At 42.0% G+C, this 16631-nt stretch overlaps 1 protein-coding gene across 1 annotated transcript; it reads left to right on the top strand.

The window, feature by feature from the left end:
* Window positions 1–15766, top strand: LOC308301862 (heterogeneous nuclear ribonucleoprotein H-like). The gene is given in 13 exon segments (XM_080746008.1): window positions 1–106; window positions 2643–2741; window positions 2839–2994; window positions 3447–3590; window positions 4833–4971; window positions 7075–7268; window positions 10145–10257; window positions 11375–11510; window positions 12130–12204; window positions 13342–13431; window positions 14738–14740; window positions 14743–14780; window positions 14782–15766. Coding segments are annotated over 12 exon segments (1230 nt in total). The 5' UTR covers window positions 1–106; window positions 2643–2659; the 3' UTR covers window positions 14842–15766.
* Window positions 15767–16631: the final 865 nt, after the last annotated feature.

The raw sequence follows: 16631 nt of genomic DNA on the forward strand, positions 1-16631 counted from the left end.
AACGAATCGTGAGCAGCAGGACGGCGCAGTCACGCAGTATCTATCGGCGGAACAACGCAAATCTGGTTCATACGGAAAAAACGTCTTCGTTTAGAAATTATATCAGGTAAGGTTATAATTCATATGTTTCTTTTAACCGAATAAGACCTCGCAGTTTAAAGTTTTCCAGTTTTTGATTGATTAATTGATTGCAATTTGCATTAATCTCATAAGACAGGCCGCCGGGTAGCGTAGCGTAGCGACGCCTGTGCTGCTGTGCATTGACTCCATCTTACTAACGTTCATGCTAACGCTAATAATATGGCGCAGGCCGCTTTGTTCTCAGTCTTTTCAGCCTGTCTGAATGGATGTGGTCTTCTTGTCGTGTGTGTGCGTTTCTGTGTCTGCTCTGGGTTACTTTTCAGCGTGAATAACGTGAAAGTGAATTGTCTCACATGTAAATAAACTAGATAAACTCTCCAAAATGCCAGTCAAACCTTCTGAAATGTGAGATATTGTCAGGAAATCACCAGGAATACGACGAAGGAACCAGGCAGGCCGCGTTTTGTGAATGAGCTGCTGCTCCCCGCCGGCCGTTCTGTCTGCTGTTGAAGGCCCACAGTTGATTTTTGATGTATTTATTTATAGAACTGTGTTTCTCAAATGTTCAAGGTCTTCACCTTAACTCTTGACAGTGTACAAATGGAACCAAATGGACCCGTTAGGGTTCCCGGGTTCATTTGGTTCCATTTGTACGCTGGCAAGAGTTACAGACTTGTATGGGTCAATTTAGACCCCCTTAAAGGAACCCACAGACTGCACAGAGTCCCTGGAATCCACTTTAAAGAAACACTGTATTAGAAGAAGCTTGCCTTGGATCAAGACTCTGCTTCTGCTATATGTATTTGATCGATTTTTACATTTTGTATCTATCTATGAAGTGGAAGTGAAAGTAAAAGTCTAGACTCGATTAAATGCATCTAGCTAGCCTATGTCTTTGATGATGATAGTCTTGATCCAATACTAAAAATAAGCAATATCACCATAATAACATAAGTTGGGGACATGCAATTTATTTAATAAACCAGTGATCCACAGCATTTTGTTTTGAATTAAAATGACCCCCAGTTTTACCGTTATATGCATCAGGCCACCTCAGACGCGAATTTAAATAGGATTGTCTCATCTGGGAGTCTGGGACCCCAATCTGTACTGTTTGATTGATTGAATACTTTATTAGCAGTTAACAGAAAAAAGCAAAGGAAATTATAGTTACAGGGTCTGCTAACAGGATTGATTTGAACCCAAGAAAGCACTGGCTTGTTTCCATTGGGGTCCTTTGTACTCAATTCATTGAAGTAAAAGTCTAAGTATTAAACTCAAGAGAACTGCAGACTTGGCTGTAAAGGTTCATTTGGTTTATGGTTTACTTTTATAAAATCAAATTCATCAGGTCATCAGGACGGGGTTGGAAAGGGAACACGTATATTGTCTAATTATACTATTCTAAAAACAATTCTGCAACTTGACTTGGTTGCGTGGGATACACAAGATTTATCTGAGAACGCTTCTCATTGTCAACTTGTATTTTTCTATGCATGTATTTATAATGTAAAGGAACAGGCATTCAAATATTATATAGCCGCCCTACTGATCATGCCTTACAGTAGAACTGTGCTAATTCCTGCCTTACACAACACAACACTTGCAAGCTATGTGATTACAGTAGCAAGAGTACTTTAAATTCCACCCCTGCAGGCAGTGGTGCATTCATTGGTGATTCAATGTTTGAGGGGTCGCTTATCTGAAGACGTGGCGGGCATGTCGCTCAACACCTCTATTGATATGCATACAGGCTTGTTTCGTTGTTAAAACACCCTGTTGTGAGTGTGACACTAAAGCGTTGGCGAGGTGTGAACTTGGGGGGTTTTGGGATCAATGCATGTCCGTTTGCATGAGAGGCGAGACCCCTGCTCAAAAAAGATATGGGGTGGCTGGGGGCGCGCCACCCCTGCCCTGCAGGTTACCAAATATCTTAAACCCCCAAAATGACATTTCTTTCCCTCCTATCGATTACTCTCCCCATGGAGTCTTGAATTCAGATATTTTGTTTTTTTGTCACATTCCTAAGACAATAATTTGAGGAGAGTCAGGAGACACTGTCTCCATAAGGAAAAATCGTGCAGCGCTCACTTCACATTAGTATCAAACACGACACTCGTGCATATCTCCTTGTATGGGCCGTTCTGTCCTTGACATCAGTTGTGGTGATGTCGGTCTCTGCTTACTTTTTGTGATGTTAGTCTCATACTGCATACGGTGCTCATGATGACATGGGGACCTACACACAAAGCGTTGGTACCGCTCAAAAAGAAGGTTCTTTGAGAGTCTTCATAGGGAACCACTGCTGGCCATTAGATTACTGGCATAGGAATGGCACAAAAAAACAAGTAATCAATAGAAATATCCCTATTAAGACACAGACTCCCAAGTTATGGCTTTAGGAGTTAGATGTGTACAGTGCACACACCACCAGCTCTCTGAAAAAAGAATCTTGCAGGACAGAACATATGAATGAACTCCTTTTTTTCAAACATTTGACTTTGACCACCAGTAAATCTTATCTTGTGTGTGTTTGTGCTTTTTGTTTTCGTTCTCCAAAGGATCGCAGTGACTAATCATGTCTGAGGAAGGAAACGTGATTCGCATCAGGGGTCTTCCTTGGTCCTGCTCAGTGGACCAAGTGCAGAGGTTCTTCTCTGGTAAGTCACTGCAGCTTTGTTTGATGTTCTTGAAGAACCTGAAGTGTTTAGACCTGACCTCTCTAATACATATAACCCTTTCATTCAAAACGCACAGATTGCAAGATTGCCAACAATGGCAGCGCTATACATTTTACCTACACGCGAGAGGGGCGTCCCAGCGGAGAGGCGTTTGTCGAGATGGAGACCGAGGAGTGCACAAAGCTTGCCGTGAAGAAGGACAGAGAAACCATGGGTCACCGTTATGTAGAGGGTGAGTAGAGCCAACCATTATGAGCAAATCACACAAACAAACAAACAAACGGCCCCTTATGTGTCAGAATCTTCACTTTAAAGTCTCCCTTTAAAAAGTCTTAAATGCATACTTCAAAGGTCTTCAAAAAAAGCTACATACAGGTAAAATAAGATTTAGGATCCATTTTACATGCGTTGTATTTGTGCTTTTTTGTTATTTGGTCTTAACCACTTAACCCTGTGATGTATATTAAGTTTAAATCAGTCCAAAATGACAGCCCTGCTATTTAAAATTTCTACATTTATTTCTTCACCAAAATTAGCCGACGGTCAATGTTCTTCCCAGAATATGTATTCTAGGACTCAAGTGGTTACATTCAAGTCTGAGTGGTATTAAAAAAAGTTTTAAATCTGTCTTGGTTACCTGCATAAACCCTGTTGTGAGTGACTGTTGTATGTCTCCTGATCTAGTTTTCAAATCCAACAACGTTGAGATGGACTGGGTGATGAAGCACACCGGTCCCAACTGTCCGGAGACGGCAGGGGACGGCCTGGTTCGCCTCCGGGGTCTTCCATTCGGCTGCAGCAAGGAGGAGATCGTGCAGTTTCTCTCAGGTACGAACAGGGGTCACTCTCGTGGTAGGACGTGGTTGAGGTCTTGTTAGTACCGAGGATGATTTTTTTCCCCTCTGCCTTCCTTTTCTTGCTTCCTTCCTCTCGTGGCCACTGAGAAAGTTGCGCCGTGAAAAAAGAAAAAAGAACGGTTAGAAGATGGAAAGAATAATTCCGTCATCTGAACTCTGAAGTTAATTGAATAAGGAAGGGAAGGGCTCATTAAAGTTATATTTTTGGGTCAGTGATGACGAGGGAAGGACACAGGAAAAGGAAGCTGGTTAAATCTGAAATGAAGAGAATTTTATGGATGTCCGTTTTATGTTCTTTTGTTTTCTTTTGCTCAGCGCACAATGCTAGAATTTAAACGCCCCCATTCTTTCCACTTCATAACCATACTTGGTCCCAGACCCAGTCATTCCATCACGTTGTTTTCTTTAAATTAAGTCATCTTAACATTTAAAAAAAGTCTAGTAATACGTTTTTATAATTCTAGCTTTTCTATATATCGTTGTTGTCGGATGGAAACCTTGTATGTCCAAAACCGTACGTTTTGTATTGATCATTTTCAAAATGATTTGCTAGTGAAAATAGCAGATCTACAGATCGGCTATTTTCACTAGTTTTGTGCGACAGCCTTGTATGATGAAACTTTACGAAAAAACATACACATTTGGAACCTAGAGATACAAGGTTTCTGCCCGACAGTGGCTATGTACTGTATATATTTTTAACCCCTATTTACACACGCCCCTGCAATAAGAAAACAAGTAATTTAAAGGAATGCCGCTCTGGCTGTTGCAATTCTATGCGTCTTTAGAACAGAACACAACGGGTGAAGACGATAACGTTAACTCATGTCACTCACCGGGGGGTGGGGTTCCTCGCTCTCTTCTGTTCATCAACACACCAACTCCTAGCCCGACGTTTCATATCGGCGCTCTCTTTTTCATATACTTTCCTCTCCTCCCATCCCTTTTATTGTCCGCCCCGCTCCCCGCCCCCTATTGGAGAACACCGCAAAATAAAGTCGTTCAAATGGCAGCTCACTGGTAAAACTCTTTCAACTGGTTTGTAAATGATGATGTTATGTAGAGTTTGTTCTTCTCTCCATTAAGTTTTCTATCTATATCTATATACATCTATCTCTCTCTCTTTTTTAGAGAAAGTTAACCTCTCTCTCTTGTGATTGGGCATGTGATTTAATATGTCCCCTGCTTGGGGTTATCTGTCCTTGGGTTGAAGGGTTGGAAATCGTGCCAAATGGGATAACATTGCCGGTGGACATCCAGGGGAGGAGTACGGGGGAGGCCTTCGTGCAGTTTGCTTCACAGGATATAGCTGAAAAGGCTCTAAAGAAACACAAGGAAAGAATAGGGCACAGGTGGGGATGGTTGGTTGGTTGGTTGGCTGGAAACGTTGATTTTTTATTTCTTTTTCTTTATTGGTGTGCACCTTCAACATCTGCAACAAAACATATATCACTTAAAGTAATATATATATATAGTGTGCATATATCGGTTTACGCCTGATTTATATTTGGTTACGCCAGGGCTCCACTGCAGCCGCTGGGCGTCATGCCGGCGTCGGACAGCGTAAAAAAAGAACCGGGGCGAATTTTGAGGTTGGACGCAGTCACCGAAAGCAGCGCAACGTCTGCAATGGAGCACCATTTAGGCTTGCAAATCTGTGTAACAAAAATAGCATAGAAAATAGCAGATATACAAGCTCACAGCGCGGCACCAAGTGCCACGCTGCAAGCTTGTACATCTGCTATTTTTGAAAAATCGAGAACATTAATTGCGAAAGTCTTTGAATATTTTTGACCCGATTCTATAAATGTCTTCTAAATCCTTCTTCTAAACCAGTGGTTCTCATCTCAAACCTTTTCATGTCAAGGACCCCCAAAATGAAATGTATTTGGTCGCGGACTCCCGTCTCAAAATATGTTGTTCCAGGGACCCCCCCCGCCCAGAAGCAAATATTTGAGTTACAAATGTTTGCTTTTAAAAATATAATATAATATATTCAAAGACTTGCAAAAGAAATCGTGATTTTTCAAAAATAAAAGATTTCCAAGCTTGCTGCGCGGCACTCGGTGCCACGCTGTGAGCTTGTATATCTGCTATTTTTCAATAGCTAAAGCGTGAAATAATTCTAGGCCTAAATTCCGTTAAAAAGGGAACATTCCCTGCGTTGACGATACCTCAACGCCCGATGGCTGCAGTGGAGCCATGGTGTTAAGTGCCGGTGTCGTGCGTCAGACGTAGCAGATCTACAAGGTCAGAAGAGCGTGGTGCGTTGCGTGCGCGCATGGGTCGGCTGTTTCCGCCGCACGACACGATGCGCGAACCAAGCGTAAATCAGGCATAAACTCCCAACATATTTGTGCTACCGGTAAACAAAACACATAGCCTCTACTGTCATTCTTAGACCAAACTATACTCACAATAACACAATGGGAGGATTAGTGTTTTGGCACCATTCCACTTTAAGAAAAAAAGAGCGAAAACGGTTTGACACCGATGTTTGGTGTATTACTATTTATAAAAATGTTTAGAGTCTAGAATGAATGGTGCCTCAGCACTAAACGTCAGTCCAAGGTTTGACCAATGGGAAAGGAGTTTTCCCAGGTGTTCAATTAAAAGAGGGCCGCTGTACACTGGGAGGAGCTGGAGCCCACTGTCTGTCACACAGGTAAAACTTATAGTGTTGCAGAAGGGCCTGCAGGAGCTCTGTCTGTCCCTCTAGAAAGCACCTCAATGTCTGTCATGGAAGGGACACAGGGTGACGCTCTATTGCTGTACATTCAATCAGACGTATTTATCGTCAATCGTTAACGGGTAAACCATAAAGAAAAGTCTTGTAAGTTGTCGTTCAAGACCCCTTTAGTTCTGATCAGGGTTCCCACGGTCATGAAATTCCTGGAAATATTTTGAAATTAGAAACATATCTTTCCAGTACTGGAAAAGTTTTGGAATTGCTATTTTCACAATAGAACCGTGTTATGCAAAATTCCTCATCTCTTAGTGCTCGTCAGGGTGCCGGGTCCCCAGTTAAAACAACCTTTTCAGTCACGGACTGAAAAGGTTGAGAACTACTGGCATACACTACCTGTCTTTGGGCATTGCACATAGGAGTAAGCAACCTGTTATTGAGCTGAATTAATGTTATATAGTCCTGGAAATTGGGTTAAATATTCTGGAAAGTTTTGGAAAGGTTTTGGAAATTAATTGGTAAAAATGTGTGGGAACCCTGTCTGATGTGGTCTCTTGTCTCTTTTCTCCTTAAATTTCTCCTTAAAATTGATCCCAATTGCAAACTTTTTGTTTTTTATTTTTGAACGACATTTATAATTACTACCTATGGGCCCACACCATGACAGTATCTGAATGTCCCCCCCTTCCCCCCGAATTATTTTGATCATTTTATTGACGCCGACGCCATCTTCCGTTGAGTGTTGACTGTGGCGTCTGTATGCTCTCAGGTACATAGAGATCTTCAAGAGCAGCCGCGCTGAGGTGCGGACCCACTACGAGCCCCAGAGGAAGCCCATGGGCATGCAGAGGCCCGGCCCCTACGACCGCCCCTCTGGAGGCCGGGGCGGCGGCTACAACATGATGGGCGGCCGAGGGGGAGGGTCCTATGACAGGATGCGCCGAGGAGGATACGGAGGCGGAGGTGGGTGGCAAGGTTGTTGCAGTTTTGCATTTTTCACAATTCTTTTTTTGTTTTTTGTTTTTTGTTTTGGGGCTTTTTGCCTTTATTGATAGGACAGTAGACTGACAGGAAATGGGGAGAGAGATGGGGAATGACATGCAGCAAAGGTCGTCCGGGTCGGGAATCGAACCAGCGACGCCGCGGCAACCATGCCTATGTGGCGGTGCCCATGTGGTATGCGCCTTGACCAGTAGGCCACCGGACGCCCTTTACCAATTCTTTAAAAAAAAATTATTAACCCTTATAGTGCTTTGTCGGCTAGCGACGCAAATCCGGAGTGCCGATCCCGAACTAGTCCGGCTTTTTTGTCGGCTAGCAACGCCGTGCTTTGGTCCTTACCGTGAGCTGATTATTGACGCTGTAGGTGGTCCGAGGGCCGCCGTTGTTTACCGCGATCGCTAAGCGCATTTTCCGCCGATTTATTCAGTAATCCAATGCAGATGGCCAACTTTGAAGCCCATTTTCTCTGAATCTATGCTTTTCTGGAAGAGGACAGCCTTTATTCGCAGCGCATAGTGATGACTAATGGTTACAGCCCTGTAGGCTGGCCACCCAGCAGGAGATGGCTCCATCTAGTGGTGGCACTAGATGAGTGGATTTGCAGACCTTTTTTGCTCACTTGTAAAAATTGGTAGGTTTTGGTAGGTTTTTCACCTTGGTAGGTGGACCTGTGGTGGACGCCACTTTTGAGAGAATCAAGGAATCGCTTTGCTAGCAAGTGTGAAATTCATATTGGGTAAAATTCTGTCATGTTTCAGTGGATAATCGATGTGTAAAAGTGCAACATCCATCCACAGTTAAATTCTAGTTCAGAGGCCTGTGTTGCATGTTACCCCCATCTCAGCCCTCGCTCCAGTCTTGCTCTACAGTGTCCCATCATAAATAATAAAGCAAAGCTGAAAAATAAACGGATAAATGCTTTCTTTTTGTTTTATATTTATTTTAGAATGTTTTATATTCTTTGGCATCTTGTGCAGAGAAGACAAAAATAATCTCATCACTCAATTTTATGCCTCCTCGTTCCGCTGTCCTCTGGCTTGTGTCGTGAGCCAGTTTATTTTTATTTTATTTTCGAGGGGAAGGGATCCTTCCTGAGGAGTAGGGATGGGACAATAAGCAATATTATCGTTTATTGTGATAAAAAACACTCAATGTAATCGTATCGTGGAGATTTAATTTATCGTGAAATCGTCCTCCGTCATGCACTGGGATCAATTCACCTTTTATTTGCCAAGCTGCATATCCGGTACCACTTAACGCTCTATTGGTAAAACGTACTTATAACTAGTCCTTACCCGTTCAAAGATATGAGCTCCGAAATGATGTGCAGTGTGTGGGTTATGGGGTGTGCACTGTGCACACAGTATATGAGGGATGGAAAGTAACTTTCTGGTGCTTGCATGATAATATGTAGGAGCATCAATGTAAGAAATACCCGTTTCGTTTAAAGGCTACAGAGATACTGTGTACCGATCTACATGACAACATCTGAAAGAGGGCCAGCCAACACCCCCCCCCCCCCCCCCCCCCCCCGCCCACACACACACACACACGCACACGCACACACACACAGAGCGGGTTAAACATGTTGCCCCATGCTAGATGCAGAATAGACATGCCTCATGCTAGATGCAGAATAGATAGTAGTTGCACCATAAAAATGCTAATATACAGCATATGATTTGTGAAAGTGACAAACGGGCTTCACAGTTATGTCAGGTGTGTTCATATGCTAATGGTGATGCGATTTCAGATCAATTGCTCCAGCCACTGAGGAGAAACGCTGTGACAGACAGACAGACAGACACTCACTCAGACATTCGCAAAATTATAGTATAGATATACATACTTGATACAGTCTTTTTTTTTCACTCTCAACCAAATCTCTCCGATCTACAAGCTCACGATGTGTTGTGAGCTTGTAGATCTGCTATTCTTTGGCAAATGTTCCGCCCCATGATAATTGATGTTTTGTATATTTTTTATTATCGCAATAATATCGCAAATCGCGATTTCTCTGGTCACAATAATCGTTCGTGATATGACATTTTCATATCGTCCCATCCCTTGCTTGGAGGGAGTATACAGAAATGGATCCTTCGCTGAAGGCTATGGGATGCAAGACGAAAAGATTGAAAAGAAAATCTAATAAAATCCCGCTCTGTACTTTCTCACAAATTGCACCCTCGTCTTAACAATGTGAGCATGTCAAATAACATTTACAAATGCCATAATGATTTGATTGGTCTTGGCTTAGAGCGTCCTTAGCGTTTCTTGTGCTCGTGGTAGAAATGTCTGGAAAATAAGGGTGGGGAAGGGAATGATTCAGAGGTACTCAGCCTTGTGTGTACTCACTTGCTGCAGTGCCTCATGGATAAACGCTACGTCACGGTCTGGACGACACGAGGGCTCCCATTAAGTCCTCCGGTGATATTTAGGGCTGAAACGACAAGATTATTTTCTTAGCTATTATTCTATCGTCACACAGAACAGTGTTTCTCAAACTTTAAAATTTCAATGTCTCCCCTAAACTCTGACCGTGTACAAATGGAACCAAATTGTTTCCATTTTGTACACTGTCAGAGTTAGAGACTTGTATGGGTCAATTTAGACTCTCCCCAAAGAGTCCCTGGAATCCACTTTGAGAACCACTGACATAGAAGATCGCATTGAAGATCTGCTATTTTCACTATTTTTGAGCAGTTTGTGGATAGAATTGCCTATAATGACCTTCCCAAAATAGGGATAGATTATTAATCAATAATCTTATTTATTTATTGAATGATCAGTTCCACCCTAATGGTAATCTTGATTATATTCTGTGTGTTTGTGTGCAGGTGGTTCTGACGGGAGGTACGGAGACAGTGGCTCATCCTTCCAGACTACGACAGGCCACTGTGTGCATATGAGAGGTCTGCCTTACAGAGCCTCAGAGACGGACATCTACAATGTAAGAGTCACTGCTGTTCCATTTTACCAAGCTCTCCAATAACACTGAAAAACTAGGAAATGTTTCATATTGAGACGTTCCCAAAAACAACTATGCACGGAAACATTGTTTGCCTAATTTACAATGAGATGGAGATAGATCCTGAAAAAAAGCCAAAAAGGGCACGCACATCCGAAGCCATATAGGCTCGGTGCTGGACTAACAGTATGTAATGAAGAAGAAAAGAGCCTGCACACTAAATTTGCTGCTCCCACAGTTATAGTTTACTTGGTGACGTTTCGAGCCTGACGGCTCTTCCTCAGACCTGAAGAGCCGTCGGGCTCGAAACGTTACCAGGTAAACTATAACTGTGGGAGCAGCACATTTGGTGTGACAGAAATTTGCGGTTATTATGCACTTCTCGTATACCCGGCACTGCCATCAGTGCCATGCCATGGTCATATGGGACACTCACCAAGTTTGAGGTCATTCAGTCAGTCGGTCAATGTCCGAGTTATGCCTTGGACACACAGACATGCATACGTACACAGGTTTTGTGAAATAATATACACAATCTGAAGGTACATCTATGGCCTTCTGGCTGCATGCAAAATACATTTGACACTGATCACTCGGTGTAGCGGTTTGCGAGATTAGCCCTGGACAAACGGGTCCCATCCTAATTTACAGTACACTTTAAGACATAATAAAGCCATAATAAGAAATAATGTGTTGGTAATTAGAACTAATATGTTTTATTAGACAGAAACAAAGACAGAATAGCAGAAAGAGCGGATAAATTCTCTGGCAGTTTCTGTCTAATAAAACATTAGTTCTAATCACCAACACATTGTTTCTTATTATGGCTTTATTATGTCTTATTCTGTCTTAAAGTGTACTGTAAATTAGGATGGGACCGACAAATGGGTGAAAAAAATAAGCTCGCTTTTGCCTTGAGCCTGCCGGAGATAATGGTGCAAAAAAGAAATGGTGTAAAGTTAGAATGTTAGAAGTATATTTATCTCAACAACTGCAAAGAAGCTGGGTAATTGAAACCTAATTAATTGTAATTTATTTATTTTTTAAATTTTGTGTGTGTGTTTGCTCATCATATTGTCCCTCTCTCGATGTCCCTCAGTTCTTCTCTCCACTGAACCCGGTACGCGTTCATATCGAGATCGGCCCAGACGGCAGAGTGACCGGGGAGGCTGACGTGGAGTTCGCCACGCACGAGGACGCTGTGGCGGCCATGTCCAAGGACAAGGCCAACATGCGTGAGTTTCCTTAAAAGACCTGGAACGCATTAACTACGGATTATTACTTTAACCATTATTTTATGCTTGCGGCACCGAGTGTCGCACTGCAAGCTTGCTATTTTTGAAAAAATCGTGAACATGTCTTTGAATAATTTCTTTTAGCCGATTCTATACATTTCTTCTAAACCCTGCTTCTAAATCAGTGGTTCTCAAACATTTTCATGTCAAGGACCCCTAAAATGACATGTATTTGGCCGCAGACACCCATCTCAAAATATGTTGTTCTAGGGACCATCCAGAAACCAACATTTGAGTTACAAATGTTCGCTTTCAAAAAATTTAACTATTTTCCAAAAATAACAGATCTAGAAGCTTGCAGTGCGCGAGCGCGGCACTCTGTGCTGTGCTGCGAGCTTGTATATCTGCTATTTTTCAATAGTTAAAGCATTCAATAATTCTAGGCCTAAATGGCTTAAATACAGGGGCGGTGTCCTTCCAGTGTCCAGTTCTAAAACTATGACAAGAATGTTCATCCACTGCCTTTTTACTGTCAAACTAAATAAAAACTAAGCTATGATGACTAAGACTAAAATGAAATGTTATTCAAGACTAAAGGTTTGCTTCTCCTGCCTTTCAGAGCACCGCTATGTGGAGCTGTTCCTGAATTCAACAGCAGGGGGCAGTAATGGAGCTTACAGCAGTCAGATGATGGGTGAGTTCATCAGAGGCAACACAGGCAAGCCTCCAGAAACCCAGTTCTGCACTCTGCAGTGAGGGGCTTCTCCCAGAACCCAGTTCTGCACTCTGCAGTGAGGGGCTTCTCCCAGAACCCAGTTCTGCACTCTGCAGTGAGGGGCTTCTCCCAGAACCCAGGGTTAGAGCTGAAGCCAAATGGACATGCTGGCCCATTTTGAGGTACTGCAGCCTATTACAGATGAGGGCCCGAAAACATGAACACGCATCCAGAAGTTAAACTCCTCTGTTCCTCTCTGGAGCGCACCGCATTAAACCATAGACTGTAAAAAAAAACATGGATGGTGCGAAGCCATTGCTTTCTATGCTGCGAAAATGACACTTTTTTTTGTCCCTTGTATGGGTGTCGCATCATTATTTTAATGGTACCCAAGGAATTATAAGGAATGCTATTGGCTGGCAACGGTCACGTGGAACCGCAGGGATATATGGGAGAATGTGGTGTTGAGCCTCCCGAAATAAAGCACATGAAGAACACAGCCGGCTGGTATCAGTTTAGTTGTCCACGCCCTCCGCAACTTTATCATCAATTTTAATATAAATGTGACCATATTGCACAAAACGCATATCATGGTGATTGAAAGGCAGTTTTTTACTAGCGACAGGAACCATAAAGTATTTATGATGATGTTTATTAAGGTTAGAAAATCAAAGGAGGAAATGACTGGGGTCCAATGGAGTAATATTCTTTTGGTACCTCACGGGGGAAAACAGCGCAACTAGCGGCCAATCATGGGATCTTCTGTTCCGGGAATGCTTCAGGAATAATCTAGGCAACAACACGCCTGCATTAAACCAGGAATATCCCATTATGACTTCTTCTTATTACTTATTCATCTCTGTAATGAAATATAGATACCTTCCCGAATCGCTTAGTTACACCAACATTGTTCTTTTAAAGCACTCCGTTTGTGCATAATTATTAACATTATAAAGTTCGCTTTTGTCATTTTGACGGCAGGCTGCTTGCCATTGACTGTGGATGAGATACCGCTGCCCCTGGCACAGTGTTCTTCTCCCCGTCTGAAAACGCAACAATGCACATCATGGAGCTTCTGCACTTGTAAACCTGTGATGTTTTTTCCTCTGCCTCCAGGTAACCAGTCTTCCTACAGTGGAGGAGGGCTAAACTCTGGCTACTCTGGCTACAGCAGCAGCCAGGGCATGGGAGGCTACAGCGACTATAGTGAGTATCAGCTCTGCAGAAAAGTTTCATTTAGTTTTTAGTCAGTCTTTTGAATAAAATGTCATTTAGTTTTAATCACCCGAAATGTTTGAAGTTTTACTCTACTAAATAAACGATTTAGTCTACTAAATTTACAGTTGATTTTATCCACAAATTCATTTTGGCAGGCCTTGATGTCGTCGTAAAGAATCGTAATGCCTTTTTTACACTTGCATGCTGAAAATGGCAGATCTACAAGCTCACAACATGTTGCAGCGCAACACAGTGTGAGCTTGTAGATCTGATATTCTCAGAGCGCAACAACACCCCGAGTGCAACCAAACATAAATTGACTTGTCTTTGTTCTACTGGTCTAGTTTTTATTTGTTGACAACATTGTCAATGTACTTAGTCTTAAGGCCTGTCCATAGTAACTCCACAATGTTCGCTGAGTTGCGATTTCCGACATGCAAAACTTCTGAACTCTCATTCGGTGTAATGCTTTTCAGAAGTCGCAAGTGACATCATTTTGTAGTCGAACCGGACCTTTTGACCGAACAGTTCGGTTTTGGTCAAAGTGTGGACAGGCCTTTAGTCTTCATTGCTTAGGTTTTAGTTTCGTCAGTGGGAAAAAAAAGGTAGCCGAACATTTTTTCATTGTAGCTTTTAGTTCAAGGGTTTTCAAAGTGGGTGACGGGGCCACCCTGGGGTGCCGTGACGGCAGTCCAGGGGTGCCGCGAGATAATTTGATAATATTTGGACACTTGAACAAATATTTAGTATAATTTTAAACTTGAAGTACAAAGTTATTTTCAGTCAGTTCTAACAAAAATGGCTATTATCTCAGTTTTCCACGCAATATAATCACTAAAATATCGTCACTGTCGGGCAGAAACCTCGTATCTCAAGTTTCAAATGTGTACGTCTTTTGGTAAAGCAAAGCCCTGCTTCATCATACAAGACTGTTGCACAAAACTAGTGAAAACAGCTGATCTACAAGCACACTCGCGAGGCGTTGTGCTTGTAGATCTGCTGTTTGTTTTCACTAGTTTTGTACATTTTATAGATGATAAATACAAAACAAACAGTTTTGGACATACAAGGTTCCACCCGACAACGACGATATGCTATAAATATAAGGTGCTGGGAGTGAAAATTATAATGTAGGGGTGCCTCGGATTAAAAAAATAATTTATGGGGTGCCCTGAGACAAAAGTTAGGGGACCCCTGTTATAGTCGACACTGCATGCAAAGAGTGCCATGTCCATACACGGCTCCTTGGTGAACTCCTCGGTCCCCACGGTGTGTATTCTCTCTCTCTTGTCAGGTAACCAGGCGGCATGGGGAGCAGTTACTACGGCAGCAACGGAGGGAGGAGGAGGAGGAAGTAGAAGCTCTATGAACGGACTTAACGGAGGATGGGGAGTGTAGTCTTTTTGTTTTTTCCTCGTCGTCTGTATTTTTTTAATTTCTTTTTTTACACAGCGTTTCGCTGGTTGGACTTGAAACGTACGTCACACATAGTAAACATATTAGGCAGGGGAGGGTGAGGTTTGGTTATCAAAAAATCAAGAGGGACGTCTTTTTTGGGGGGGTTATTTTAAATGGCTGGTCTTTGTGAAGAAGAAATGAGAGCGTCTGGTGATGACACAAGAGTTTTCTTTGGCAGTCGAAGTGCTGTTTCTGTTCCCGTATTCTTTTTTTTTCCCCCTTAGTTGCTCACACGCGACAAACACTTGTGTCCTTGCCGTTTCATGACTGGGGTAAGGGGGAGTTGTGCTTTTTTTGTTTTGCTGAGGTTTTTGTTCTGCAGACAACCTGGCAGTTCCTGGAATAACTATCTTGTGTTGATAGCTTTTACATTTAGAGTAAAAATGTTTTGTTTTTTAGTGCATGAACAACAGAATATTGTAAATATGTCTGGAATCTCTGGATGACTCTCCCTCGTTTTCATTCTGTCTGCTTAAATAGGTTGAAGCCCTTTTTGTGTTGGGGGGACAAACAATGTACATTTGGCAACACATGGTTTAAGTATGTTTTCTTTTTTAGGGTCCGAGTGTGGGATGTTGCAGGTTTTACAATATGGGTTACATCTTGTTCATGTGACAAATTCCTGCAACGTTGTTCAAAACTTTGGGTCCTTTAATCCGAGTGGATGAGATTGTGGGCCGTTCAAAACAATAATGGGTATCACTTTGATATCCGATCTGTGTCATAGTATTATCTTGGCAAACGATAAGAAATCAAATGGTATTACTATTAACATAATGCCCCAAATCTAATCCACTCGCATAAACGATAAACTCGGATAAAGTGTTTTGACCTCTTTTGTTTTGACCTCTTTTGGGCCCTGAAGCTGAAGGGTGGGAAGTGATGGGGACCGTACACATACAGGGTTGGGGGGGGGAATTGGCAATTATTAAATTGGGAGAAGAATTTACAGAAAAGAATCTCGTTCACATGAAGGTTTCTACTGCTTCGATTACCATTTTGTATTTTTCGTGCACAAAAGTGAATAAAACTGCTCTGGAATACGTATGTACTTCTGTTGGACATGTGTATTTGGGAGGGGGGGAAAAAATGACAGGAAGCTTGAATAAATTCAATATCTCTTTATCAAATATCTAGATAGAAAATGAGTCTGAAACATGTTAACAAAATGGCTTTGTAGCACTTCGCACTATACACAAAATTCAGTTAAACATTCTAAAATAATTTGGCTTGTGTTAACATTCTATAGTCATGTACAGTTTAGTATTTTATGCACCAAATTTATGCACCAATTGTTTGAACTGTCTAGCTACGGGGAAATATGCACACAAGCCTTTGTACAACCTGGTAACAACAGCTGACTTGAGTAATTCATCTCTTAATGCTTAATAGAGGGCTTGACATTTCACTGACTTGAGGCTGTTTTTCAACCTAATAAAATGAGAATTCAGAAAGGAAAAAAAATATATATATTGTATTGCAGATTAACCAACTACAACCAACTACTACTGATTCTGTGAACTTTAACCACTTACAATAAGGGTCCAAATTTTAGATTTTAAAGGAGTAGTTCACCCCCCAAAATCGATTACTCACCCCATAGAGACTTGAGTTCAATAGAATAAAATGTGCGTCGCATTCCTAAGCCAATAATTTGATTATAATAAATGTACCCCCATTGATAAAATCTTTCAATTAACTGCTTTCTATCATTATAGCGATTATAATGT

The sequence above is a fragment of the Nannobrachium achirus genome (genome assembly GCF_963921795.1).
Source record: "Nannobrachium achirus genome assembly, chromosome: 17".
NCBI lineage: Eukaryota > Metazoa > Chordata > Actinopteri > Myctophiformes > Myctophidae > Nannobrachium > Nannobrachium achirus.